Source organism: Acomys minous (genome assembly GCF_964271855.1).
Source record: "Acomys minous genome assembly, chromosome: 16".
NCBI classification, from domain to species: Eukaryota; Metazoa; Chordata; class Mammalia; order Rodentia; family Muridae; genus Acomys; species Acomys minous.
The window spans coordinates 61,166,223-61,192,944 of record NC_140498.1 but is presented as its reverse complement, the minus strand read 5'-3'; the positions used below and the strand labels follow the sequence as shown (position 1 = coordinate 61,192,944).

At 43.5% G+C, this 26,722-nt stretch overlaps 1 protein-coding gene across 1 annotated transcript; it reads right to left on the bottom strand.

Moving 5' to 3' along the window:
• Positions 1-47: 47 nt before the first annotated feature.
• Positions 48-26,377, bottom strand: LOC311587548 (uncharacterized protein). Its single transcript, XM_084764507.1, has 4 exons — positions 26,329-26,377; positions 5,100-5,226; positions 4,835-4,895; positions 48-3,723 (listed from the first exon to the last, which is right to left on the bottom strand). Exons 1-4 carry the CDS (start codon positions 26,329-26,331, stop codon positions 2,286-2,288), a joined length of 1,629 nt encoding a protein of 542 aa, XP_084620633.1. The 5' UTR covers positions 26,332-26,377; the 3' UTR covers positions 48-2,285.
• Positions 26,378-26,722: the final 345 nt, after the last annotated feature.

The following is a 26,722-nucleotide window of genomic DNA, read 5'->3' as shown; positions in this document are numbered from 1 at the left end:
ACTCTTAAAGCAGTGGATTAGGATTTTACACAGATAGCAAGAAAAAGTAGTTAAAACCATGTTGTATTCTTGTCATTGATATAAACTTGTACATATTTAGTGCACTAATTCTGATGCCTTTGGACATATTACCTACACACACTCAACTACGTTACCACAAAAAAGAAAGTAAACTGTGTTCTCCACACACTCTCATTCTAGCCATGTTTCTGTGTGTTTACAGTTGGAGACATAGAGAAAGTTGTTTTCCAACCCTAGCAACTCAGTACTTTCTGAGATGGCTTCAGGGATGTTCTATACGTTCTGAGAAAAACCACACCCTCATACCTGTCCTGAACACCTCACAACACGTGATGTCCCAAGCTGAGCTCTTGCCCCCTCAGGGATAAAATATCTAGTAACCAATCATTTTAAAGGGCATTTTTAAGAACCAATCATGGTCCACCAACTCTGCTTCTGTAAGGGTATGAAAGACCCAAGCTTTGTTTATTCGGGGTCTCCAGATCAATAGAGCCTGGTAGACCCCATCATGATGGATCAATAAAGCATCCCTTTCTTTTTGCATTGGACTGGACTCTTGTGTCTCACTGGGCTCTGGGAAGTAGGACCTAGCCTCCAGGTCTTACACAGTACACAGAATTCATTACTAAATTTTTTTAAATTTATATATTTGCTTCACATTGTGATTGCAGCCCCCTCCGTCCTCTTCTCCCTTTCCCTCCCTTCCTCCCTTTTCCCTCTATCCCTTCAGAAAAGGCAAAGAGCACATGTGAGCGTGCACATGCGCTCTCACACCCATACCACCACTACAAGTCTCATTAGAACTGAACCCTCACACATCCCCTGAGGTAGGGCAAGGCAGTCTGGCTAGGGAACATTGATTGAAAGTGTCCAACACAGTCTATGTCCTAGACAGCACCTACTCAAATTATTAGTGGACCCATATGATGATCACACTGCCTATGGGTTACATATGTGCAGGGGTCTAGGTCCAGTCCATGTATGCTCTTCGGTTGGTGCTTCCATCTCTGTAAGTCCACATGGATCTAGGCTTGTTGGCTCTGCTGGTCTTCTTGCAGCATTCTCGAATTCTCATAAAATGACAGAATTGCTATGGATACCTGCAATCTTCTGAGAACAGTTTCCATGCACTTTAAATTAGTTTTAGAGGTTTCAGAATTCTCATGTTCATTGCAGTTATAGTCATGGTGACTTTAACATAAATGGTCATTTCTCGAAGACAAACTAGGTGGCCCAGGAGGACATTGTGGTGAGTTAAGACAATAACAGTGCTTAAAGGATTATACACACTTGGAAAGGGCTTTCACAGTTGGTGCAGTATTATCAACAGCATGTTACTGCTGACGTGTTGTGCACCTACTCCTTTTCCCCTTTGATATAGTTCTAGTCTTATGAACGCAAACTCTTCCAAACTGCTCAGGATGGTTGGAGATGCACGTCAGTAGTTACTCACCTAGAAATCTTACTTTTAGCCTTGTTATATACTACTTTAGTTAATTACAGGAAAAGCTTTATTCACTCTCTTGTGTAAATTTTCAAGATTCAGCAGACTGTGCATAGCTAGAAACAAGCAATGTTTGTCTATTTAGAGAAACCGAGATAAATAAAGTAATTCACCCATAGATAGATACGTAGATAGATGAGTATGGTTATTCATTATGGTAAATACATAGATGGTCTTCAAAACACCTCAGAGACTTACAGAATATGGCATTTAATTAGAAAGGCCTTTCCTGACAGAGAGACACAGCTGCTTCAGGTGGCACATCCAATATACTTCAATTAAGCTGAAGGACATCTATGAAACAAATGTGGCCAAATAGCCACTGAATCAAACCACTGTTCTTTACTGCTGGGAGCACACTGACTATCTAAATGGTGAACAAGCATGACACTGGGAAACAGATGTCACACTCTGTAGAGACTAGGTGGGCCGGTTCTTCAAAATTCCTGCTTCATAGAACAAGTCTATGAGATACTCTGGACTGCTATGCTATCTCACATTAATTACATTCAATGAATTTCTCTCGTATGTAAAGGCAAGTAAAGACTACAAAATATGAAATACATTCATAAAGATTCTCTCCTGTGTGAAATCTTTCGTGCCTTTGAAGGTGACCATGACATTCAGAGGCTTTACCACAGACATTATATTCATGAATTTTCTGTCCAGTATGAATTCCTTCATGGCTCGGAAGAAAATTGTGATATGCAAATGCTTTACAACATTAGTTACATTCATAAGGCTTCTATCCTGTATGAATTCATTCATGCCTTTGACGATCCCTGTGCCATGTAAAGGCTTTACCACATTGATTACATTCATAAGGTTTCTCTCCTGTATGAATTCTCTCATGCATGTGAAGAGAACTCTGCCATGCAAAGGCTTTACCACACTGATTACATTCATAAGGTTTCTCTCCTGTATGAATTCTCTCATGGCTTTGAAGATGATTGTGCTGTGCAAAGGCTTTACCACATTGATTACATTCATAAGGTTTCTCTCCTGTATGAATTCTCTCATGCATGTGAAGAGAACTCTGCTGTGCAAAGGCTTTACCATACTGATTACATTCATAAGGTTTCTCTCCTGTATGAATTCTCTTATGGGGTTGAAGTTGACTGCGCCATGCAAAGGCTTTACCACATTGATTACATTCATAAGGTTTCTCTCCTGTATGAATTCTCTCATGCATGTGAAGATGACTGTGCTGTGCAAAGGCTTTACCACATTGATTACATTCATAAGGTTTCTCTCCTGTATGAATTCTCTCATGGCTTTGAAGATGACTGTGCTGTGCAAAGGCTTTACCACATTGATTACATTCATAAGGTTTCTCTCCTGTATGAATTCTCTCATGGCTTTGAAGATGACAGTGCCGTGCAAAGGCTTTACCACATTGATTACATTCATAAGGTTTCTCTTCTGTATGACTTCTTGTGTGCATTCGAAGAGATCTGCGCCATGCGAAGGCTTTACCGCATTGACTACATTCATAAGGTTTCTCTCCTGTATGAATTCTCTCATGCATTTGAAGAGAACTGTGCTCTGCAAAGGCTTTACCACATTGATTACATTCATAAAGTTTCTCTCTTCTATGAATTCTTCCATGCCTTTGAAGAGACCTGTGCCGTGCAAAGACTTTACCACATTGATTACATTCATAAGGTTTCTCTCCTGTATGAATTCTCTCATGCATTTGAAGATATCTGTGCTTTGCAAAGGCTTTACCACATTGGTTACATTCATAAGGTTTCTCTCCTGTATGAATTCTCTCATGCATTTGAACACTCTCATGCCGTGCAAAGGCTTTACCACATTGATTACATTCATAAAGTTTCTCTCCTGTATGAATTATTTTATGCCTGTCAAGAGAACTGTGCTGTGCAAAGACTTTACCACATTTTTGACATTCATAAGGTTCCTTTCCAGTATGAATTTTCTCATGAATTTGAAGAGAACGTTGATGTTCAAAGACCATAAAACATTGTTTATATTCATAGGGTTTCTCTCTAGTTTTTGTTCTTTTATGAATTTGGAGACTACTGTGACTTCCAAAGGATTCACCATACTGAATATCTTCATATGGTTTCTCTCCAGCAGGAATTATTTCTTGCCCTTGAGGATGACTTTGACATGACAATGATTTACCACACTGAGTAAATAAAGAAGGTTTTCCTCTAGTGTATCTTCTTTCTTTCCTGCAACGATAATTCGCACATGTTAAAGTTATACCACATTCATTACACTGATTAATTTTTTTTTATCTCTGTGAATTAATTTTACATTTCGGTCTAATTTTAAAAGTAATCAGATCTCATGGTAATGTCAATTTATTGACTTTCATTTTTCCTTCCTTCTTCAAGTTTTATTTTGCCTCTCCTAAGAGGCGTGTGATTTTAAGATCGTGTATTGCATGGACCGCGTTTATAGCATCCTTTTACTATAGAAGAGGGTTTTCATATGTTGGAAGAGAACTGGGAGAAGTCAGATTTACCACTCTGGTTGCATTAATATTTTTCCTGTCATGTCAGTCATACTACAATTGCAAAATGAACCGAGGCAAACAGAGGCAATCCACATTGATAGTACTCATGGAAGCTTTTCTGCAGTGTGAGTTTGTGGATGTATTGCCAATGAATTGGAAAAGCCATTCATTATACACAGTATTACGTTCAGAAAGTCTACACGTTATTGGTACCACTACAAATCTTCTAATTCTTCTGGGTAAGAGAGGGTTATATTGCTTTGTTTAATGTTCCTATGCCAACACGGCTTGTATCCATAGAGGGTTAATGTGTACAACTTCTGCAGTATCTAAGTAATACGAGACTAAAGAGATTAGCAGTTGTACAATCTAGCTCACTATGATTCAAATGGTGATATTTGTTAATGCATTGTTTTCTTATCTTCTTTCTTAGAGAAATGACTTACAAAAATGAATCAGAGCCGGGCATGGTGGTGCATGCCTTTAATCCCAGCACAAGGGAGGCAGAGGCTGGTGGATCGCTATGAGTTCGAGGCCAGCCTGGTCTACAAATTGAGTGTAGGACAGCCAAGGATACACAGAGAAACCCTGTCTCAAAACACCAAAAAAAAAAAAAAAAAAAAAAAAAAAAAAAAAAAAAACCAACCAACCAACTAAACAAACCCAGATACCTGATTTTGAGGTACATGTCTTTGTCAGAATTTAATAATCATCGATACACTTCAAACAGTGCATATTTACACTCTTGCTTTTCTTTACAACTTAAAGGATGCACTAAAAGTAATTCACAGGAATATTTGTATCAACTTGCATATGAAAATTACCTTCTATATCTTCTAGAAGTATGAAGATTCTCTTCAATGTTATGGTCTTCCCAACTGTAACCTAAAATAGAGGAACCAAAAATGCATAATATATTATTGGAAATTAGGCAAAATTCAGGTTACCCTTCAGTTAACATCAGACATCTGCCTGATTTACTCATCTAATTCATCCTTATTTTCAGTTGACATTACAATAACAAATAATAGCAATGGAGAAACAGTTGTCACTAGATTTTAAAAAGCAACATAAAATTCACAATCCTACCTATGGCAGTGAGGTTCCTGTAGGTCTCCAGCATCACCTCTCTGTACAGACTCTTCTGGGCAGGATCCAGCAAAGCCCACTCTTCCACAGTGAATTTCACATTCACATCATCATAGGTCACTGCATCCTATAATATCTCATACAGGTGTGCAAGAGAAAGCATAATAGTGATAACACTGTAACTGTGTCCTTTATTGACAATATATTCACATAATTCTGTGGCTTCCTCCACTAATTTCCTGATACAGATGTTCTAATGTAACCAAGTCATTTTATAAGGATCCTGAAAACTGAGGTCCACTTCTGTCATTCCTCACCCGTTGAATAGGATATAGCCTTGCAAGATAAACGCCAATCATCAGAGGTATGGGGAGGAAGAGAAACAGTTTAGGAATACTGGGCTCATGTCAGAGAAATTATATAAACAATTACTAATGATAAAAATGATTTTTAAAGTGAGTGTATTTTTTCATGCTGTTAATCTCAGTAGTCAAGAAGCTGAGACAGGACTATCTCATGATGTGACTGCCAGCCACATCTATGCAATGAATACCGGGACAGCAAGAGCTCACAGCTTAATACTGAAGTGTTACACAACACATGAGATAACATCTACAACCTGGACAAAATTAATTAATGACATATATATATATATATATATATATATGTTGTTTGTTTGTTTATTTTTTGTTTTGTTGGTGGCATTGTTTTTCTGTGTTAGCCTTGGCTGCGATGGACTCACATTGCAGACCAGGATGGCCTTAAAGACACAGTGAGCTACTTGCCTCCTGAGTGCTGGGATTTGGGGCCTGTGGGACAATGCCGGGATTCCAAATATATCTTAAACATGAATGTTTAATGCTGAGAACAGAATTTTTAGAAGAAGTTAGAGAAACCAGGGGTCTGAGTTTGTAATCCTGCCAAGGATGTTTCTACTCACAAGCCCCTGCTCCCAATGCTTTGGGTAGATGTAATCCACACAGTGCAGGTAGTCAGAGACCATCACCAAGTCCAGAAAATTACTAAGAACGAAAAGGACCTCACAGGTGGCCACATCTGCTGCTGCTTATCTCGCATCCCCAGGGAAGACCCACTACACCAGTTTCCTCTGCTCAGCTGTCTGTTCCTCCTACTGTGAACAGTGACTCTGCACTTACCATGTTGTGTCTTCTGACCTTGCCTGAGCTCTCCTCACAGCACCCAGCACAAACACTCAGAGCATATTGCACACGGTCACTCAAGTCCACTTCTCTACAGAGCGGAAGTTACAGCATGGTACCCAAAAGATCACTCTTTCTCTCTTTCCTAGAGTCCCCGATTGGCCATTGAGTCTTGAGTGACAGGAGCACTTCCCTATGGCTAGAGTGTGCTGAAGGGACACAGCACAGTAGTTCCTGGAACAGGCTTCCATTGCAGGACCAGTGTTTTTTCCTTAAGTGGAGAGATTTGCATTTCAGTAGCACTCCTACCTGTTCTCCAAGAGCCTGCATTTCCAACTTTGCACTCACCCCAGGACAGAACCAGCCACTCAGGCCTCCTGAGCTCAGATGCCTACCCCTCCCCATTTGCCCTTGAGCTCACCAGGTCCCAATTTCTGAGCTTGCCTGAGGTCCCAGCTAAACCCTCAGGCACTTCCCTTCTTCTTCCTGGCATCAGGAGGCACAACTTGCAAAGCCATTGCTCATTTTGGAGTGGAGTTATCAGTCTGTCTCACAAGTGAAAGAGTACACAAAAGATTCCAAATTAAAGAGAGTTTAGGAATCATGATTGTTGTTTTGTGGCTTCATGCTGTGTTCAGGAAAACTGCAGCAACCTTTCACATGATAGATAGGAAAAAAACCTGGGAGAAGAGCAAGCAAGAGATGATAATCATTTTGGAGGGGTTGGAAAATGGCTCTGTGGTTAAGAGCGCTGCCTTCTCTTCCAACGTTCCTGAGTTCAATTCCCAGCAACCATATGGTGACTCACAGTCATCTACAGGGCGATCTGGCGCCCTCTTCTGGTGGGCAGGCATAGAAGAAGGAGAAACACTGTATACTTAAATAAGCCTTTTAAAAAATTAGAGAGAGAGAATCATTTTGAAGCACTAAAACTTGAATCAACACATCATCCTCAGTGGAAAGGGGATTACAAAGAAAACAAAAACTCAAAATTGTGCTAGGACTGGGGGTGGGGCTGGGGTAGAGGATGGAGTGGAGGTGTGAAGGGAGGGAGGGGTGGGGATGAGGGCGCCTTCCCCAGCAAGGAGAGAAGAGTCAGTGGGTCTCTGCTGAGCAGAGGGTTCTTAGAGGAGATAGGGAATCAGAAAGGACAGGGAGTGAGCCAGGCATGATGTTCAAGGTAATGTCTCAGGTGACAGACTAGCAGTCATGCTGCTTCCCTGCTGTGACACACAGGTACCCAGGTGCTTTTTAATTACACAAGTTTCAGATAATATGCCAGCAACCCCAGCACATTGGATGCCAATTCATATCCTTGAATTTGACACGTTGGCTTTGTGAGGATCAGAATGAATGGGAGGTGTGGCCCGGTGTGGTAGAGCATGCCTTTAATCCCAGCAATCCTGAGGCAGAGGCAGGCCAATTGCTGGGAGTTAGAGACCAGCCTGGTCTATAAAGTGAGTCCATGACAGCCAAGGCTACACAGAAAATCCCTGTCTCAAAAAAACAAAAAGAAAAAATCCACAAACAAACAAAACCACCAAGAATGGGGTTGGGGCTTTGATGGAAGTCATGAAGTCGTTTACCCTGGGCTATGGATCCTCAGTATAAATTTTGTAGCCACACCTTGCACCAAACTCTCCCCATACCTGTTAATCCTAATTAGAGTCCTCTTTTGCCAGAATGCATGTCTTTGTACCCTATTCTTGCCTGGTGGCCAGGGAGGCCAGGAGATAGTGCCAGAATGCCTGGGACTAGAGCAAAAGATAGTAATGAAGATGCTTTATGAATTTCCCAGAAGTTCTATGGTAGCTAACAATCTGTTGTAAATTCTGCCCCCGGGAGATCTGGGATCTTCTTGGCCTTTGTAGGCGCTGTGTACAAATATATACAGGCAAACACCTGTAATCATAAAATGAAAACAAGGCTTAGAAAAAAGGAATGGAATTCTCTACAGTGATGTCACAGGCCTCAGTCAGAGCAGACAGGGCTAGTTAAAATGAACTCTTTCGGGTCCTCCATGAAAGCAAGTGTGTCCTTCTTTTTATAATTGGTATATGTTCCTGCATGATTTTTACCCCACAGTAGCCGCAGATGTCTCTGTCTTTACATTGCGACCATCTTTAGACATGGATGTGCTAGTTGAGCATGAGTAGGAATAGGCAGAATTCTATATGAACTTGTCCAGACTCACGATATAGTACCCCATGCTTTCTTTTTGGAGAGAGTTTTCTGAAATAAGGCTTTCAAACTGGAAAGACCTTTCCTTAATGCGGATCTTGAGATAATAATATTGATCTTTAATCCGGGCCACAGCTATGGGTGTCAACCTACATATAAAGAAGATATTGTAGAAGGAAGCTTTCTTTCTCTGCCTGTTTTCATTAGTCTAGTCTAGAAAATTTTCATTCCTCTAGTGTCTTTACATCCTAATTTTTGGACTTCTGGAGTATACTGAGCACCAGATAAGACATCCAGCTTCATGGACAAAAAAAGTTCTAGAGTCTTTACATTTCTGTTGGTGGATAGACAAGGTTGAATTGGCAGGCCACAGTTGTGAGACATTCAAAAATTTTACTTTCAAAATACACAGAATGAGATCCATTCTACCAGTTGTGCTCATGTTGAGAACCTTGACTAAAGAAACTGTGTTTTTCATCTGCCCACTGTGTCAGATGTGCTGGGTAGCAATAGTACTTTTGTTGTTGTTTGGTTTTTGTTTGTTTTTCAACACAGGGCCTCTCTGTGTATCCTTGAATGTCCTGGACTCCCTTTGTAGACCAGGCTGGCCTCAAACTCACAGCAATCTGCCTGCCTCTGCCTCCCAAGTGTTGGGATTAAAGGCATATGCTACCACGGCCCAACAGCAATACTGTTTGTAGAATCATTATGCCCTGATCCACTTCTCTTTAAGTCTTTACTTACCTTGAAGACTATACCTTTTATAATTATTCATTTGTTAAGAGCTTAATTTGATTTTAGCAGAAGAAAACCCCTAAAGTAATGGAACCATCATTGAGCTTTTGGCAAGAGAAAGACATCTCATTTTGTTTGTGGTCTTGTTCCTGCTAAAACTGCTTCCTCTCTCTGTACAAATGCCTCTTAAGTAGCTTCCCTTGGCTCTCTCTAGTGGGAGTTGGCCATATCCTATTCTACCACATCTTCTCTGATTCATCACCTCTTCTTCCACACAATCATATCACTTTCAAGCCTGGGTGCTGCTTCCTTCTTTAAATTAACTTAACCTTCAAGCAGGATGAAAGGACTATGTCACCATACCTGGATCTAAGCTTTTCTTTACTTGATACCTGCTCTATCCCAGGCTGGCCTTAGACCCAAATATGTTTGCTTCTGTCTCCTGGATTATAGGCATGTTTTGTATTACAACTGAATCACACAGATGTAAAAGACCTTTGGATGTGATGTCTTTCCTGTCGGGTTACAGAAGCCTAAGAAAGTCTTTGAATGTGATCTCTTACGAGACCAGCCATGTTCTGAATTAACACATTTCTGCAGAAGGGGGCATCCCTGGGAAAGGAGGGGTCCTTGGAATCTATGGGGGGTGAATCTAGCTGAGACCCGTACCATCAGGTTCTAAGAGGCTGAAGTTGCCAACCTCTATAGCCACGTGGGACTTCCAGTGGAGGGAAGGGGACACAAAACCACCCTTAAGGCCTTCAACCCAACATTTATCTTGCCTACAAAAAGTATAGGGATAAAGATGGATCAGAGATTGAAGAAAGGGCAAGCAAATAACTTGCTACTCTACATAAGACCTACCCAAAGGAGAAAAAGCCAATCCCTGACACTATTAATGATACTTTGCTATGCTTGCAGACAGGGTTCTAGCATAAGTGTTTTCTGAGAGTCTTCCTCCAGCAGCTGATGAAAACAGATGCAGAGACCCAGAGCCAAACAATAGGCAGAGCACAGGGAATTTGGGGGAAGGTTGGGAAGAAAGATAGTGGGACCCTGGGTAGTTGAGGACACCACAAGAAAACCTACAGTCAACTATCTTGAGCTCATGGGGACTCACAGAAACTGAACCATAATCAAAGAGCATACATAGGCTGACTACATATATATAGAAGATGTGCAGTTTGGTGAACATGTGGTCCCCTACCATTGGGAATAGGAGCCATCTTAACTATGCTGTCTGACTTTGGATCCCCTTTTCCCTATCTGGGCTGCCTCCTTAGGCATCAGTGGGAAAGGATGTTCTTAGTCGTGCTGCAACTTGAGATGCCAGGGGAGGTTGACAGCACTTGTGGGCCTCCCCTTCACTGAGGAGAAGGAGGGCTACTTGGGGAAAGGGGGAATGATGGTGGGACTGGGAGTAGAGGAGGGACAACTCAGGCTGTAAAGTGATTTAAATCATTTGTTCATTAATGAGCGGCTCAGTCTATAGTCATGGATGCTTGACAGCATGAGAAGGAAGCTGAACAAACAGGTTCAAACTCAACACAGAAGAAACAAAAACATAAAATGGCTTGAGTCTACAGCCACCCAAACCTCTTCCCTAAAAAAACATCTAGATAAACTCCTACTACAAAAGCTCCACTAAGAAAGCAAATTAAAAAAAAAATAATAATAATAATTAAATAAATAAATAAATAAAATAAGAGCCGGGCGTGGTGGCGCACGCCTTTAATCCCAGCACTTGGGAGGCAGAGGCAGGCCGATCGCTGTGAGTTCGAGGCCAGCCTGGTCTACAAAGCGAGTCCAGGACAGCCAAGGCTACACAGAGAAACCCTGTCTCAAAATAAAATAAAATAAAATAAAGAAGAAGAAGATAAGTATTTAAAGAAATGACACTAACCAGAGTCATTCTGATTTGATCAATTAAATTCTGATATTGTTCATTATTGACCCACAGTGAAAATGCATTTCAATCAAAGTCAATGATCCTAACAGTCTGTAATAGCTCATCCACTATTCAGGAGTACAAGCCGGGCGTGGTGGTGCACGCCTTTAATCCCAGAATTCGGGAGGCAGAGGCAGGTGGATCACTGTGCAGCCTGGTCTACAAAGTGAGTCCGGGACAGCCAAGGCTAAACAGAGAAACCCTGTCTCAGAAAACCAAAAAAAAAAAAAAAAAAAAAAAAAAAAAAAAGTACAAAGACACTTCTGACACTCCAGAAAATCTTTTGATAGCTATATTTTCTAAAATCTGAAAACAGGTTATACCTTTACAATATACAATGGCACAGAATAAACCTTCCCATTCTAATTGAGAGGAAGGTACATATAGTGAGGCAAGATTGGATGGACACAAAATAAATAAATAAATAAATCAATAAGTAAATAAATAAATAAATAAATCAAGCAACTCAAACACCAAATACTCTAGCTTTGTCTCAGATACATGGGGCTTCAGTTTCACAGGGTGTAGATGGCCCTAACTGCATTGTCTCATTCATCACTCAGTTTTGTTACTTTAACTCAGTATATGCATCTCTTCATGATGTAATTCTCAGAGCTTAGGTATCTCAACATCTTATGGTCTCAAAATGCAACACGGGCTACATAGCCAAAGCCTGGTGAAATGAAATCTCATAGTTTCCTTACTAGGGCAGTGTCTCTGCAAAACAAATAGTTGGAGCAACGTTGAACTGAAGTCACAAGACAGAATACATGACCTTGAATTGTGCATCTTTCTTGTTTTAAAAACCAGTGGAATGGGGGCTGGAGAATGGCTCAGAGGTTAAGAACACTGGTTGTCTTCCAAAGGTCCTGGGTTCAATTCCCAGCAACCACATGGGGGCTCACAACCATTGATAATGAGATCTGGTGCCCTCTTCTGGCCTGCAGACAGAATACTATATAAATAATAAATAATATTAAAAAACCAAAACAAAAACACCACTACAGCAATGGGTGATCCTGCCAACCTTGGTTTCTAAACTGATATGAAATATGCCAGCCATCGACCAGAGTTGCAGGTTGCAGTAGGTTTTATATTAAGTGCCTGCTTTGCAATCACTTTGCCTATACTTTCCATTCATTTAAGGTGTAGCAAGAATGGGTGTTGCCCATCTTAGGCTTCCAATGCAGAGTAGGGCTTTCTCTTCACTGGTGCTAAGCTCCTTGAAAATCCCTTCCTCTCTTTCAGGATTTGACTGCCATCTAAAACTACCTAGTTCCGTTTTCTCTCTAAACCCACAGACTGCACTTTCTTCTGCCCCATTTGTTCCTTTTTTAGATGGTTCTGTCAGCGCACAGTCCAACATTCTGTAAGGTTAGAAGAGAAACTCAACCTAGAAAATTATAACAAAAACCATGGACAAACATTGTTCCTGGCTTGTTTCCTTACTTGAGCACTCTCTTATATGCAGCTGATCTCTTATCCAACCCAGGCACACGTGCTAAGGGATACTGCAACCTTACTGGAAGAGCCACCCATAGCACTCATCAATCAATGTAATCTCTCACAGACATAGTAATCATCCATTCTGATGAGGGCATGCCTCATCATTAACATTTTTGCCTGCTTTAATTGGCTTATCTGCAGCTGAAACCTTCTTAAGCCTAGAAGCCTGCTAGCTTTGGCCTTTTGGGGTTCAGGAATAGCCCACACTGACCACATGGACACCAAACTCAGGTCAGAGATAGTTTACTGACCATTTAACAAAAACTGACTGGTCAAGAACATAGTATGGGTTTGAGAAAGGACACTGTGACCCAGACCATTCACAGAGTAATTCAAAAAAGATAATCAGAAGAGTCAATTTTATTTCAGGTATATTGTTTCCTACTTAGGCAAGAAAAACTCTATTCCTGCTACATTGTGCCTAGGTGGATAGACAAAGCATTTTAAACTAATTCGATGGGATATAAGGTAGAGATATTGGGGATGTTCTAGTGCCCTACTCTTCTCCTGAGAAAGAAACAATGCAGGGTAATATTTCTTAACTCCAACAGAACACACATTTATCTTTTATTTATTTATTTATTTATTTATTTTTTGGTTTTTCCAGACAGGGTCTCTCTGTGTAGCCTTCGCTGCCCTGGACTCAACCTAGAAAATTATAACAAAAACCATGGACAAAAATTGTTCCTGGCTTGTTTCCTTACTTGAGCACTCTCTTATATGCAGCTGATCTCTTATCCAACCCAGGCACACGTGCTAAGGGATACTGCAACCTTACTGGACACATTTATCTTTAACTCAAGCAGAACAAGCATATTTCATCTGCTGTCACTGATTCATGGTATTGTTTGGTGCTTCCTATTGGACTGGATTTCTGGTACCCTGCCAAGGAAGAATAGAATCTCCCCAAAGAACTACTTCTAAACTAGTTCACACCCTCTTTCTTCTATGAACCTTCTTTCTCCCCTACCTCTGGTTGGTAGATTAAAAGGGAGATAATAGGATTTAGACACCCTAAGTAAAGTAGGTTTTGAAAAATCTAAACCTACAATAGAGTTGGGACTGGAGATCACAGAGTAGCTCCAGTTGAACAAATCTCCCAACCTGTGAGATCCCTGTCAGCAGCAACTACAACTGATGCTTTGGGGGCTGCTGCCTTTTCCATGGCTTCAGCTTCTCAGTTAACCCCAGGGGTGTGATCGCTCATCCCAGTACTGTGAAGATTTAGCCACAGCAGCTCTGCAGTCCTGGGGTGTTGCTGTCTGGAGGTGTGGAGAGGCCAACAATACAGGCTGAACATCTGAGAACCCTTCTCATGGAACACACGTAGTTGGCACCCAGGTGAGCAGAAGATGTAAAAAAGGGGGCACCCAGGGAATGATGTAGGGGGATTCCAGGGCCAGAACTTGAAACAGCCCTGCCTAGCTGCTGGAGATCCTCAGAAGGGGACCTGGTTACCAAGAAGAGACTTGATACCCTATGATCATATAGAGGGGGAGGTAATCCCCCTGAGGAACAGTCATAGGGGAGGGGCATAAGGGGAAATTGGGTGGGAGGGAAGAATGGGAGGATACAAGGGATGGGATAACCATTGGGATGTAACAAGAATAAATTAATAAAGGAGGAAAAATAAATAAATAAATAAATAAACAAAAAAGAAAATAAAAAAAAAAAGAAGGGGACCTGGAAACTTTCTTGCAAAGTATGCATAGTTCACAAAAAGAGTCCATGGCAGAGAAGGGTTTACCTGTTGCTTGATTCTGCATGAATAATATGAACAGAAATATGCTTCAGCTAACTGCTATTAAAATCCAAAGAATTCACCAGATATTTACAGAACATTCCACACAAACACAGAAGAGTTTGCCTTCTTCTCAAAAACAAATGGAAATATCTCCAAATTGAACACATACTCAAACACCGTGAAAGTCTTAAAAGGTACATGGTAATTGAAACAACCCCTGCATTCTATCTGACCAGCATAGACTAAAGCTACACATCATCAACAACAGAAACAAAGGAAGTCTTTAAAACTCATGGAAACTAAATAACTCTCTCCAGAGTGAAAATGGGTCAAGACAGAAATAAAGAAAGATACTAAAGACCTTGTAGAATTCAATGCAAATGAATGCACATCATATGTAAACATATAGTACACAATAAAAGTGATGATAAAAGGATAGTTGTTAGACCCCGATTCGTCACCATGCACAAAACTCAGGTCCAAGTGGATTAAAGAACTCAACCTAAAACCACAGACATTAACCCAGTTAGAGGAAAGAGTGGGGAAGAGTCTGGAACACATAGGCACAGGAGACAACTTCCTGAACAGAACACCAACAGCCCAGGCCTTAACATCAACAATTAATAAATGGGACCGCATGAGGCTGAGAAGCTTCTGTAAGGCAGGTGACACTGTCAAGAGAACAAAGCGACAGCCTACAGACTGGGAAAAGATCTTCACCAACCCTTCATCTGACAAAGGTCTAATATCCAAAATATATAAAGAACTCAAGAAATTGAACACCACCAAACCGAATAACCCAATAGAGAAATGAGGCGCAGAACTAAACAGAGAATTCTCAACAGAGGAATATCAAATGGCTGAGAAACACTTAAAGAAATTGTCGACCTCCTAGTCATCAGAGAAATACAAATCAAAACCACACTGAGATTCCATCTTACACCCATCAGAATGGCTAAGATCAATAACTCAACTGACACCACATGCTATCGAGGGTGGGGAGAAAGAGGAACACTCCTTCATTGCTGGTGGGAATGCAAACTAGTACAACCACTTTGGAAAGCTATCTGACGCTTTCTCAGAAAAATGGGAATAGGGCTTCCTCAAGACCCAGCTATCCCACTCCTTGGAATATACCCAGAAGATGCACTACCACACAACAGGGATATATGTTCAACCATGTTCATATCTGCCTTATTCATAATAGCCAGAACTTGGAAACAACCTATGTGTCCCTCAGTAGAAGAATGGATAAAGAAACTGTGGCACATCTACACTACAGAATACTACTCAGCTATTAAAAACAAGGAATTTCCAAAATTTGTAGACAAATGGATTGAACTAGAAATTGTCATAATGAGTGAGTTCACACAGAAGCAAAAAGAGCTAAATGGTATATACTCACTTATATCCAGACACTAGTCCAAGGTGTACGTCCCCATGAAAAACTGTACCTACCAGGAAAGTGGGTAAGAGGGGAGGACATCCTATTGAGACTTTAGGTGTGAGAAGCCTGGGAGAATGAGGAAATAGAAGGATCCAGCAGGTCCTGGAAAACTACAGGCAAGTCTGGGCTCTGGGGTCCTCCGCAAACTATGGCAATAGCCAAGGAAAATATAGACAGTAAACCTCGGACCCCTACCCAGACTAGCCGATGGACAGGACATTCTCCACTGTTGAGTGGAGAAGGAGATCTAACTTTCACACAAACTCTGGTGCCCCATACTTGAACATGTCCCTTGGATGGAGATGCCTGGTGGCACTCAGAGGAAGGATAATAGGTCACCAAGGAGAGACTTGATACCCTATGAGCATATACAGGGGGAGGAGGTCCCCCTCAGACACAGAGATAGGGGAGGGGAGTAGGGGGGAAGTGGGAGGAAGGGAGTAATGGGAGGATACAAGGGATGGGCTAACAACTGAGATGTAATATGAGTAAATTAATTAATAAAAAAAAGAAGAAAAAAGGATAGTTGAGAGCACTAAGTGCATACATAACATATACAGGAATTTCTTACTAAGCACTTACCAGCACATATAAAAGTCTAGAACAAAATGAAGGAAGCACAAGTAAAAGTAGTAAACAGGAAGAAACTATTGAATTAGGGCTGAAATAAAAAAATAAAAACAAAGAGAACAATGGAAGGATTTATAAAACACAGAGTTGGTTCACTGAGAAAAATCAACAAAATGGACAACCCTTATTGAAATAAGTAAAAGACAAGGAAAGAATAGTCACATTTACCAAAAAAAAAGAAAGAAAGAAAGAAAAGAAAGAAAAGAAAAAAAAGAAAAAAGAAAAAAATGAGCAGGGTGCCATACAATGGGAAAATCTCCAAAATCATAAGGATATACTTTATATACCTGTATTGCACCAAAATGAAAAATCTAAACAAAATGAATAATTTTCTTGATAGGTACCCATTGGTCTGCTGTATTTTGATGCTAACTAATATAAGACCATCACATCTGGGCAGGGCAAATGGAATAGACATGGCTAAGGGTCTAGGGCTTGGGAAGACCAAGAGAATCTTGGGATGAAGACAGATCTGAGGACAAGGGAGAGAAGGAGGTCTTCCCAGCATGAGTTAGGTGGAGGAGAAGCACATGGCCAGCATGAATGGAGGATTTGGCCCTGATGAAGAACATTAGCAAGTATATGGGATTCTGGATGTGAGGTAGCTTGATAGAAATTATTAGCATTAAATGCTGTGGGATTGGGACAGGTATCCCATACCTGCCTCACTAAGGGAAGTAGTTTAGAGAATTAATATCTGCCCTGCCCTAGGTTAACTACGGGTATTTTAATATATAACAGGTGTCTGTGTCTTGACTGATTGCTAGCGTGTTATACTGTTGTAATAATAACAGGTATAGGCCTAATAATGTTAATTACTTACAGGTAAACATAACAACATGTAGCACTTACCAAAGTTAAACCCAAATGACATAACAATTTACCATAAGTAGACCTCTAACACCTAGTGACATGAAAGAATTCATTGAAAGACTCCAACAAAAGAAATGCAGGACTGGGGCTGGAGAGATGGCTCAGAGGTTAAGAACACCGACTGCTCTTCCAAAGGTCCCGAGTTCAATTCCCAGCAACCACATGGTGGCTCACAACCACCTGTCATGAGATCTGGTGTCATCTTGTGGTGGGCAGGATACAAGTGAGCAGGATACTGCATAAATAATAAATAAATCTCTTTATATACATATATAGAAAGAAATGCAGGACTGGACACTTTTAGTGCATAATTCAACAAGTCTTTCAAAGAAGACTTAGTTTCAATACTGCTCAAAGTACTCTACAAAATAGAAACAGAAGGAAAGTTACCCAGTTCATTTCATGAGGCCACAATACCTTAATACATGAAGGATGTAAAGACTCAACAAAGAAGGAGATTTACAGACCAAATTTGTTCATGAACATTGAAGCAAAAATACTCTATAAAATAAATGTAAACTTAATCTAAGAACATATCAGAAAGATAACCCACAATGGTTGACGAAGTTTCATCCCATTGATGCAGGAATGGCTCAGGACAGGAAAACCAGTCATGGTAAAATAAATAAACTGACATAGGGAAAAACATCACAAGGTCATCTTATTAGACACTAAGCAAGCCCTTCACAAAAATTCAACACCAATTCATGATAAAAGTCTTGGAGAGATTACAAATGCAAGGAACATACCTATACATATTAAACACAATTTACACAAGTCTATAGCAACACCAACTTAAATGGAGAGAACCTCAAAGCAATTCCACTAAAATCTAAATAAAGAGAAGTCTCTCCTCTTTCTCCATTTCTATTTAATATAACACTTGATGTCCAACCTAACCAATATGGCAACTAAAAGTGGTCAAGAGGGTGGAATTTGGAAAGGAAGCATTCAATGTATGCTAATTGGCAGATGATACTATAGTATATATAAGTGACACCAAAAACTCTACTACCAAACTTGTACTGTTTGACTTTGCCCTTCTGGGCAATGTTAGCCGCTCAGATCAGACAGACACCAACAACCAGTAGCCTAAGTCTCAAATGTCTGAGCTGACTTAACTGTGTCAATGAGGATTGCACATATCTGCATAGGAGAGTCCATTAAATAGAAATTTAATATTCAGTGGCTAAAACTAACCTACCCAAAATGTTTACCTGCCAGGGACCAAATGGCCTGAGGCCGACCCCCACCCATTCAGGATTTGCAGCAAACATCCTGCTGGGCCACTCATTAGGTATGCAAGGCATCCGGCTTAGTCCCGAGAAGACAGCGATCTGATCCTGAGATAACCACAGAGACATCCTGCTTTGTCTCACCTGGAAGACCCCTCCCCTTGCAAATGTTCCCGGGGCTCACCCCCAGAAGATTTTGTACTTTTCCACTACTCTCCTTGCGTACCCCCGCCCTCACTAAAGCAGGTTTTAAAAAGCCTGCCATTACCCTCAATAAACGGCTCTTGACAAGCAACTGTTCGCTTGAACTCTACGTCTCTCTCGCCCATGTCTTTAAATACAGGTTGCGACCCCCCCTCGGCCCCCCAGTAACTGACCAGCTGGACTGGTCGGTGGATTAGTTACATGGACTAGTTATCCTAGTTACATGGACTAATTATCTGGCGACCACGAAGGGACTCGAGGTGCGGGTTTCTCCCCGAACGGATTAAGGGACCGGTCCACAGGAGTTTTCATGACCAGCCAAGCTCGCCCGGCTGGCTTCGTCATTAGGTGAGTCATCCGTTCGCGTATCTCAAGAATGGGCCATTCGCTGTCCAAGGAAGCAAAGTTCATAAGAGGCTTAAAGGACGTACTCAGAGAGAGGGGTATTAGGGTAAAAAAGAAACATTTGATTGAGTTTTTTGTTTTTATTGACCAGACCTGTCCCTGGTTCATGATTGATGGACCTACTATTCATTCTGAAAAGTGGCAAAAGGTGGGGAGTGAGCTTAATGCACTTATTAAAAAAGATGGTAATACAGCGGTGTCGAACAGTATTTTTTCTTATTGGGGCCTTATACGGGACATGATTGAGTCCAGCGAAAACGAAAGCGGACAGAGGCAGCTCCTCTCTGTGGCTGAACTCTGCCTGCGCGAATCTCTCCCTCCTTCTCGTGTTCCTTCCTGTTCCTCTTTGCAGGGTTCCTCTCTTACGCTCATTGACATGCTCCCCGATTCTGTCCCTCCTACATCCTCGGAGCCCTTAAAAAATCCTTCCCCTGCGCCTGTGTCCCACCCTTCCCCTTCTCCCCGCCGTCTTTATCCGTCACTTCCTCCCACCTATGAGGACCCCATTTCCACTATGGAACGTGGGTGTTCACCACTTTGTGCCCCTGTTTTTCCCCCAAAAAGGGCACCCTCTGTCCGGTCCGGTCCGCCAGCCTCTCCTGTTCCCCCTCCGTCGGTCGCCCCTTCATGCGCCTCCCGCCATTCCGCCATTTTCCTCTCTCAGGCCCCAGATGAGCCCTTGGATCCGGATGCTGCTGCCACCCTTGAGGAGGAGGCTGCTCGATATCATTCTGATGATGGCCTCCTCCGCGCGGCGCCAACCTTTCCCTCCTCTACCTTGCTCACTCTTCCCCCTCCCCTTACTAAACCCTACCCAGCCTTTCGCGCTCATAATTTTTCCTTCCCTCTTTGCCCCCACAGGACTGCTCTGGCAACGGGCCCCTCTTTTTTGGCTTCATCTCCCCTCCTCCTCCAGTAAGGTCCTTCCTACTTATCCTACTCTGGTTGCGTCTCTCATTCGGCAGGGGCGGGAAGCGGCTACCAGGCTCTTCGGAAGGGACCCTCACTCTATTATCACGCCTTACTCGGCCACACAAATAAGGTGGCTTTTTCAAAATTCAGATGATTGGGCGGTCTCCTGTATTTCTTTTTGCGGCCTATTAGATAATCATTATCCCCCAGATAAACTAATTCAATTCCTGCAGCGACAACCTGTCATCTTCCCGAGAGTCACCCGCTCCAGACCCCTCCCCCAAGCTTCCCTGGTTTTTACTGATGGCTCCTCTACCGGGGTTGCTGCCCTCTCTGTGGACGGAGCTATCCTGCAAAAACAAACCCCCCATACCTCTGCTCAGCTTGTTGAGCTGGAAGCTGTCGCACACGCCTTTACATTGCTTCCCCATACTCCCTTTAATCTATATACTGATAGTGCCTATGTCACGTCCTCTGTTCCACTCCTCGAGATGGTTCCTCGTATTAAGCCTGCTACTAATGCCTCCCCTCTCTTCTCCCGTATCCAACAGCTTATTCTTTTGCGCTCTCAGCCTTTTTTCGTTGGTCATATTCGCGCTCACTCTACCCTGCCTGGGCCTCTGACTACACTTAATGCCCAGGTGGACTCAGCCACGCGCCCCCTGCTTTCAGGGCTGGCCGTTCCATCCGCCAGCGACCCCGTTGCTATGGCCAGGGAGGCTCACGCCCTCCACCACCTTAATTCCCAAAGCCTTCACCACATGTTCTCCATCACTCGGGAACAAGCCCGGGCTATTGTTAAAGAATGCCAGGCATGTGTCACCTTTCTTTCCGAGCCACATACGGGAGTCAACCCTCGTGGCCTCATGCCTGGACAGGTCTGGCAAATGGATGTTACTCATTTCTCCTCTTTTAAGAAACTTAAGTATATTCATGTGTCTATAGATACTTTTAGTGGATTTATTTGCACCTCTCCGCACACTGGAGAGGCTACTAGAGATGTTATTGATCATGTTTTGTATTGCCTTACTGTTGCCCCCAAACCCTTTACCTTAAAGACTGATAACGGCCCTGGGTATACAAGCTCTGCCTTCAAGTCCTTTTGTGCCCAACTGCAGATTAAACATGTTACGGGGATACCTTACAATCCCAAGGACAAGGAATTGTCGAGAGGGCCCACCAGACACTTAAAGCAATGCTTAATAAATTACAGTTTTCCAAAGGAATCCTATATCCCTCTACAGCAGGGCCCCGCCTGCTTCTCAATCATGCATTGTTCGTCCTAAATTTTCTACAAAAGGATGATCTTGGCCATTCGGCGGCCGATCGCCTTTGGCACTCTTCCACCTCCTCCACCTATGCCAAGGCTCTGTGGAAGGATCCACTGACCCACCAATGGCATGGACCCGACCCAGTCCTTATTTGGGGCAAAGGTCATGCCTACATTTATGATCAGAAAGAACAAAATGTGCGCTGGTTACCTGAGCGCCTAATTAAACCTTTTAACCCCCCTCTCCCAGGGAACTCCCCTGAGGAAAAGATGTAATTGTGCTCTTTTTTAGGATAAAAAAGATACCGCCGATTCATCATGTTGCTACTCACCGCGTCGCTCCTTTGCCTCTGCCTTCCTGAAGTGATTCTCGCCGCATTCCTGCGCCAACCTCAGCCTTATACAATCTATAATTTTACCTGGGTCATTATTAACCAAGCGGGAGATATTGTTAATTTCTCCTCCTCTCAGGGCATTAACCCCCAGTAGCCCGATTTACAGGTTGACCTCTGTGCCCTGGCCCTGGGAGGCCCCTCTTCTTGGGGCGTGGAAGACATTTTTTGGCCTAGGCTCCTGAGGAGACGTCCCCTTTCTCTCGCTCGGTTGGTGGTCCCAGTCCCGGCTGCCGTAATGACCTTGAGCGCATCATGCTCCACAAAACCTTACACCAGGATGGGATTGCTTGGGCCGGAGGACTCTATGTTTGCCCGGAAACCTCTCATCGGCCCCGTCCTGATAACCACCGCTGTGGTGGGGCCCAAGATTTTTACTGTGCCTCTTGGGGGTGTGAGACCACTGGCGACACGTACTGGAAGCCATCCTCTTCTTGGGACTACATCACTGTCGATTCCTGGGTTCATCCTCAGCCCTATGGTGAGGCCGTTAAAGACCTTTGCAATGCAGCTCGTTCAGTCACCAATGGCTGGTGCAACCCCCTGACCATTCGCTTCACTGAGCCCGGTAAACGAGCCAGTTGGACGGGTCGTGGATTTGAATGGGGCCTCCGTGTTTATAAATCAGAGTACGATTTTGGACTTACGTTCAGGTTACACCTCCTGAAAAAGGTACCCAATAAGGGCACTGCAGTGGTTGGGCCTAATCATATTTTCCATCATCCTGTTCCCGTTCCTGCTCCTGGCCCCCCGCCTAAACCTGCCACCCCCATGCCTCCCTCCCCGCCCAACCCCTCGGACGTCCTCCTTCGGTCCATTTCACCCCCTCCCTCCCGACCTACCCTCCCCGTGGGCCCTCCCCCCCAGTTCGGCTGATGTCATTCTCCAGTTGGCCAATGCCTCCATATGGGCCTTGAAAAATGACTCCTCCTTGTCGTTTCCTGAATGTTGGATGTGTTTCTCCCCCTCCCCGCCCTTTTACGAGGGTATTGCTCTTCTTTCCACCTTGCTCTTTACTAATGTTACCCCACCCTCACCGGCTTAGCTCCCGACAATCGCATTACCCTCCAGTCCGTTTCCGGCATAGGTACTTGCCTCCTGGGTCCCCATATGCTCCCTCCTCTTCCCCTCAGCGGCGTTTGCGCCCAGACTGTCGTTCCCGACCTCTCCCTCCCCTACATTCCCGCGCCAAATAACACCCATTTTGCTTGTTCCTCTGGTTTAACCTCGATCGTCTATGCCCCTACCCTCCTTTCCTCCAAAGACTGGTGTGTCCTTGTTATTCTTTTTCCCCGTTTTACTATTCATGACCCCGACTCATTTTTAAATTTTCTGGAAGGGGGAATTTCCCTAACCCTAACCTTGCCTCCCCCTGGCTTACTACCCTTCTCCCCACCCTGCTCGGGCCCCTCGTTGGTGTTCTCCTTCTATTATCCTTTGGCCCATGAACTTTAAACCGTCTTACAGGGTTTGTTAAAAGTGAGGTTGAAGCTGCCACCAAGAATATCCAGGTTCACTACCACCGCCTGGAGACTGAGGACCCAAATCAGACTTCTATTTCCATCCAGGAGATTTCACCTACGCCTCAGTCGGTTAATTATGGGCGGCCTTTGCAGTTCCTATGGGCGGCCTTTGCAGTTCCCGAGGATGCAGAATGCTGGATGGTGAGCCTGGTTGTGCCCTCGGTGCCTTTGGTAAACCTGTGCAAGCCCTCCCCTATATCTTTTGGCCTGAGCCCACCTTGACCTGACCCGCGATAGTGCCTGGCAAGTCAGAGACGGAGCGATCGAATAAGTCTCGGTTATCAGACGTCGGTCGGTCCTTGGTGGGAGGACAGACCATAGGCGTGGTAAGATTGAGCATCGATCCTCTAGCAGGCTCAGGCCATCGCGAGGCCCCCTTTCCTTGGGAATTTGGCTGGTCCAGAATAACTGTTGTCCTGAAACACTTGGACAATAGTGATTCTCAAATATACCGCCATCCTGTAACAATGACTGGTGACCTCCTAAAAGTCATTCGCTGGGCTGTAAGGTCTCCCTCAGGCCAAAATAAACAAAAGGGGTGGAGATGCCAGGGACCAAATGGCCTGAGGCCGACCCCCACCCAGTCAGCATTTGCAGCAAACATCCTGCTGGGCCACTCATTAGGTATGCAAGGCATCCGGCTTAGTCCCGAGAAGACAGCGATCTGATCCTGAGATAACCACAGAGACATCCTGCTTTGTCTCACCTGGAAGACCCCTCCCCTTGCAAATGTTCCCGGGGCTCACCCCCAGAAGATTTTGTACTTTTCCACTACTCTCCTTGCGTACCCCCGCCCTCACTAAAGCAGGTTTTAAAAAGCCTGCCATTACCCTCAATAAACGGCTCTTGATGAGCAACTGTTCGCTTGAGCTCTACATCTCTCTCGCCCATGTCTTTAAATACAGGTTGCGACCCCCCTCAGCCCCCCAGTAACTGACCAGCTGGACTGGTCGGTAGATTAGTTACATGGACTAGTTATCCTAGTTACATGGACTAATAATTTACCCACCGATCTGGTCTGTTTCCATTCACATGCATGAGTTAATCCATGCTGGGAGATGACATCATAATTCACCTTGCCTCAATCAGGTCTTTCTTCATAGTATTGACTCTTGCAGCTGACCGCCCTAAACATTAGTGTGTGAGCTAGTTACGACCTGTCCTGCTTCACTCTGCAGTGTAAAAGTAAACTGTGCATCCTGTTCTGTTCTGAAGACAGAAGCCATGATCCACATGAAAATCTTATTCCTGATATGGAAATGGAAAGTTCATTACATGACTAAAGTGAGTATTTTTAAACTCTGCTGTGGTACAATCCTTTAATTAAAGAACTTAAGAAGTTTAGTCAAGAAGAAAGCAAGGCCATTTCTCTGGGAAGCAACAGACAGGCTTCAAGGCCACCTGAGTTAGCCTACTTTATCAGAAAGACTTTGCTCAAAGCGGCAGCTGTCCTAGAATTAATATGCATACATACATACATATAATACACACAAATACAAAACTAACTAATAAAAAATCTCTGTAATTACAGCTAAAAACAGATTTTGCATTCTACATGCTGCTGCCATTAAGTTTCTTTAAATTTACTCCCCAGGTTATGTTTTGAACAACTTAAATATGGACTGGACACAGCAAGCCTAGCCACTTAAGACATTCGCCCAGCAATGATAGTGACAGAAGTATTTTTAAGGACCCAGTACCTTCAAACATCAGTGACAGAGTCCTAAGTGGAAGGTTTCAGAAGATGAGAAAGAACGGAGAAGTAGAAAATAGAAAGTACAAAGGCTGAGGTGAGGAGGTTTTGCACAAGCTATGTCTCATATCAAGTAAGTTTTTAAAGAATTGTATCTTGTATCCTAGCATCCTGACTTCTAACAGGCCGGTTAGCATACTGTTTTTCTGTGGGGTGTGTTGGAGGCAATCCTCCTTCAGCTAAATTCTAGCTGAGCTTTTTAAATTTCTATGAATTGCTGCATCCTTCACATCATCAATTCTACTTTTCTCTATCAAAGCTTAACACGGGCCAAATGTGGCCACATCTGGCCTTTGCTGACCACACAACCTCAGGGAGGACCCACCACACCAGCTCCTGTAGCCCACTTTTCTGATGTTCCCCAATGTGGGTGTTCAGTTGTCATCTACCTGGTCTGTTAGAGGCCACTTCTTTTCCAACCCTGCCCACTGCAAGGAAAGCCTCTGCACATTCTTAGCATTCCTTGTGATGCTCCAAGCCCACCCCTGGGGCCAAGGGCTTCCCTAGTACAGCAGGTGGCCAATACTTAATCTTCCTTCACCTGTAATCCTAGTTGCCACAGCGGGGGCTGAGGAGGGCGGGTCCAGCGGGGCAATTTCTTCAGGCTTTGTATACTGAGGCTCCTGAACTAGCCAAGGAATTTCACTTCCTATGTAAACTTGCCCGGTTTACTATTTTTTTTTTTTTTTTTGGTTTTTCGAGACAGGGTTTCTCTGTGTAGCCTTGGCTGTCCTGGACTTACTTTGTAGACCAGGCTGCCCTCAAACTCACAGCGATCCACCTGCCTCTCACAGAGATCCACCTGCCTCCGTTGTACTGTCAATCTGGCCCCATTGGCTTATTTCACCTGTGGAGATAACCCATCAGTCAGCAGTGACCCTGAGCTCACCATGTTGCCACTTTGGCGCTTGCCTGAGCTTCCCTCACAGCACTCAGCAGCAGTGCTCAAAGCACATCACACAGACCCATTAAAGAAAGCTCAGCTAGAGAGCTGCACTTGTGCATGGCAGCCAGAAGAAAGAGCCTCATCTTCATACTGGCTGGTCTGCCTGGAGGCTCTGATTGGCCAGCAAGTCTCCAGTGACATGAGCACCTCCCTTAGAATTACAGTGTCCTGAAGGGACACAGCACAATAGCTCATGGCCCAGGCTTCCAGTCCATTTGCAGAACTGCAGAGATCGGCATTTCAGCAGTACGTGTGCGTATTCTCCAATAGCCTACTGGTCTGTCTTCCCACACAGCCCCACCACTCCAGCTAGCTCTCCACAGCAGCCAGCTCCTCCCATTTGTGAGCAGTGACCCTCCACTCACCATGTCGGGACTTCGGAACTTGCTTGAGCTTCTCTCACAACACCCAGCAGCAGAGGACAGAGCACACCAGGCGGAACCACTCAAGCCTGTGCAGCTCTTCAGCAAGGCTCCCGGAAGAACCCGCCTCCGCGTTCTGCCTGGAGGCTCTGACTCGCCACTTCATTTTGAGTGACATATACACTGACCATACTAAAAAAGTTTAGTACTAGAAAATACTTTAATATCACAAGAAATTAGAATAATCAAGAATGTGTACAATATCTATGAAAGAATAAAGGGGATGGAGAGAAAAAGCCTAAAACAAAAGCAGAAACATACACAAAAGTTTTTGACAAAAGACCTAAGAAAATACATGCAGGAAACGTTTGTACTTGACTGATTGTCGCGAGCAGAG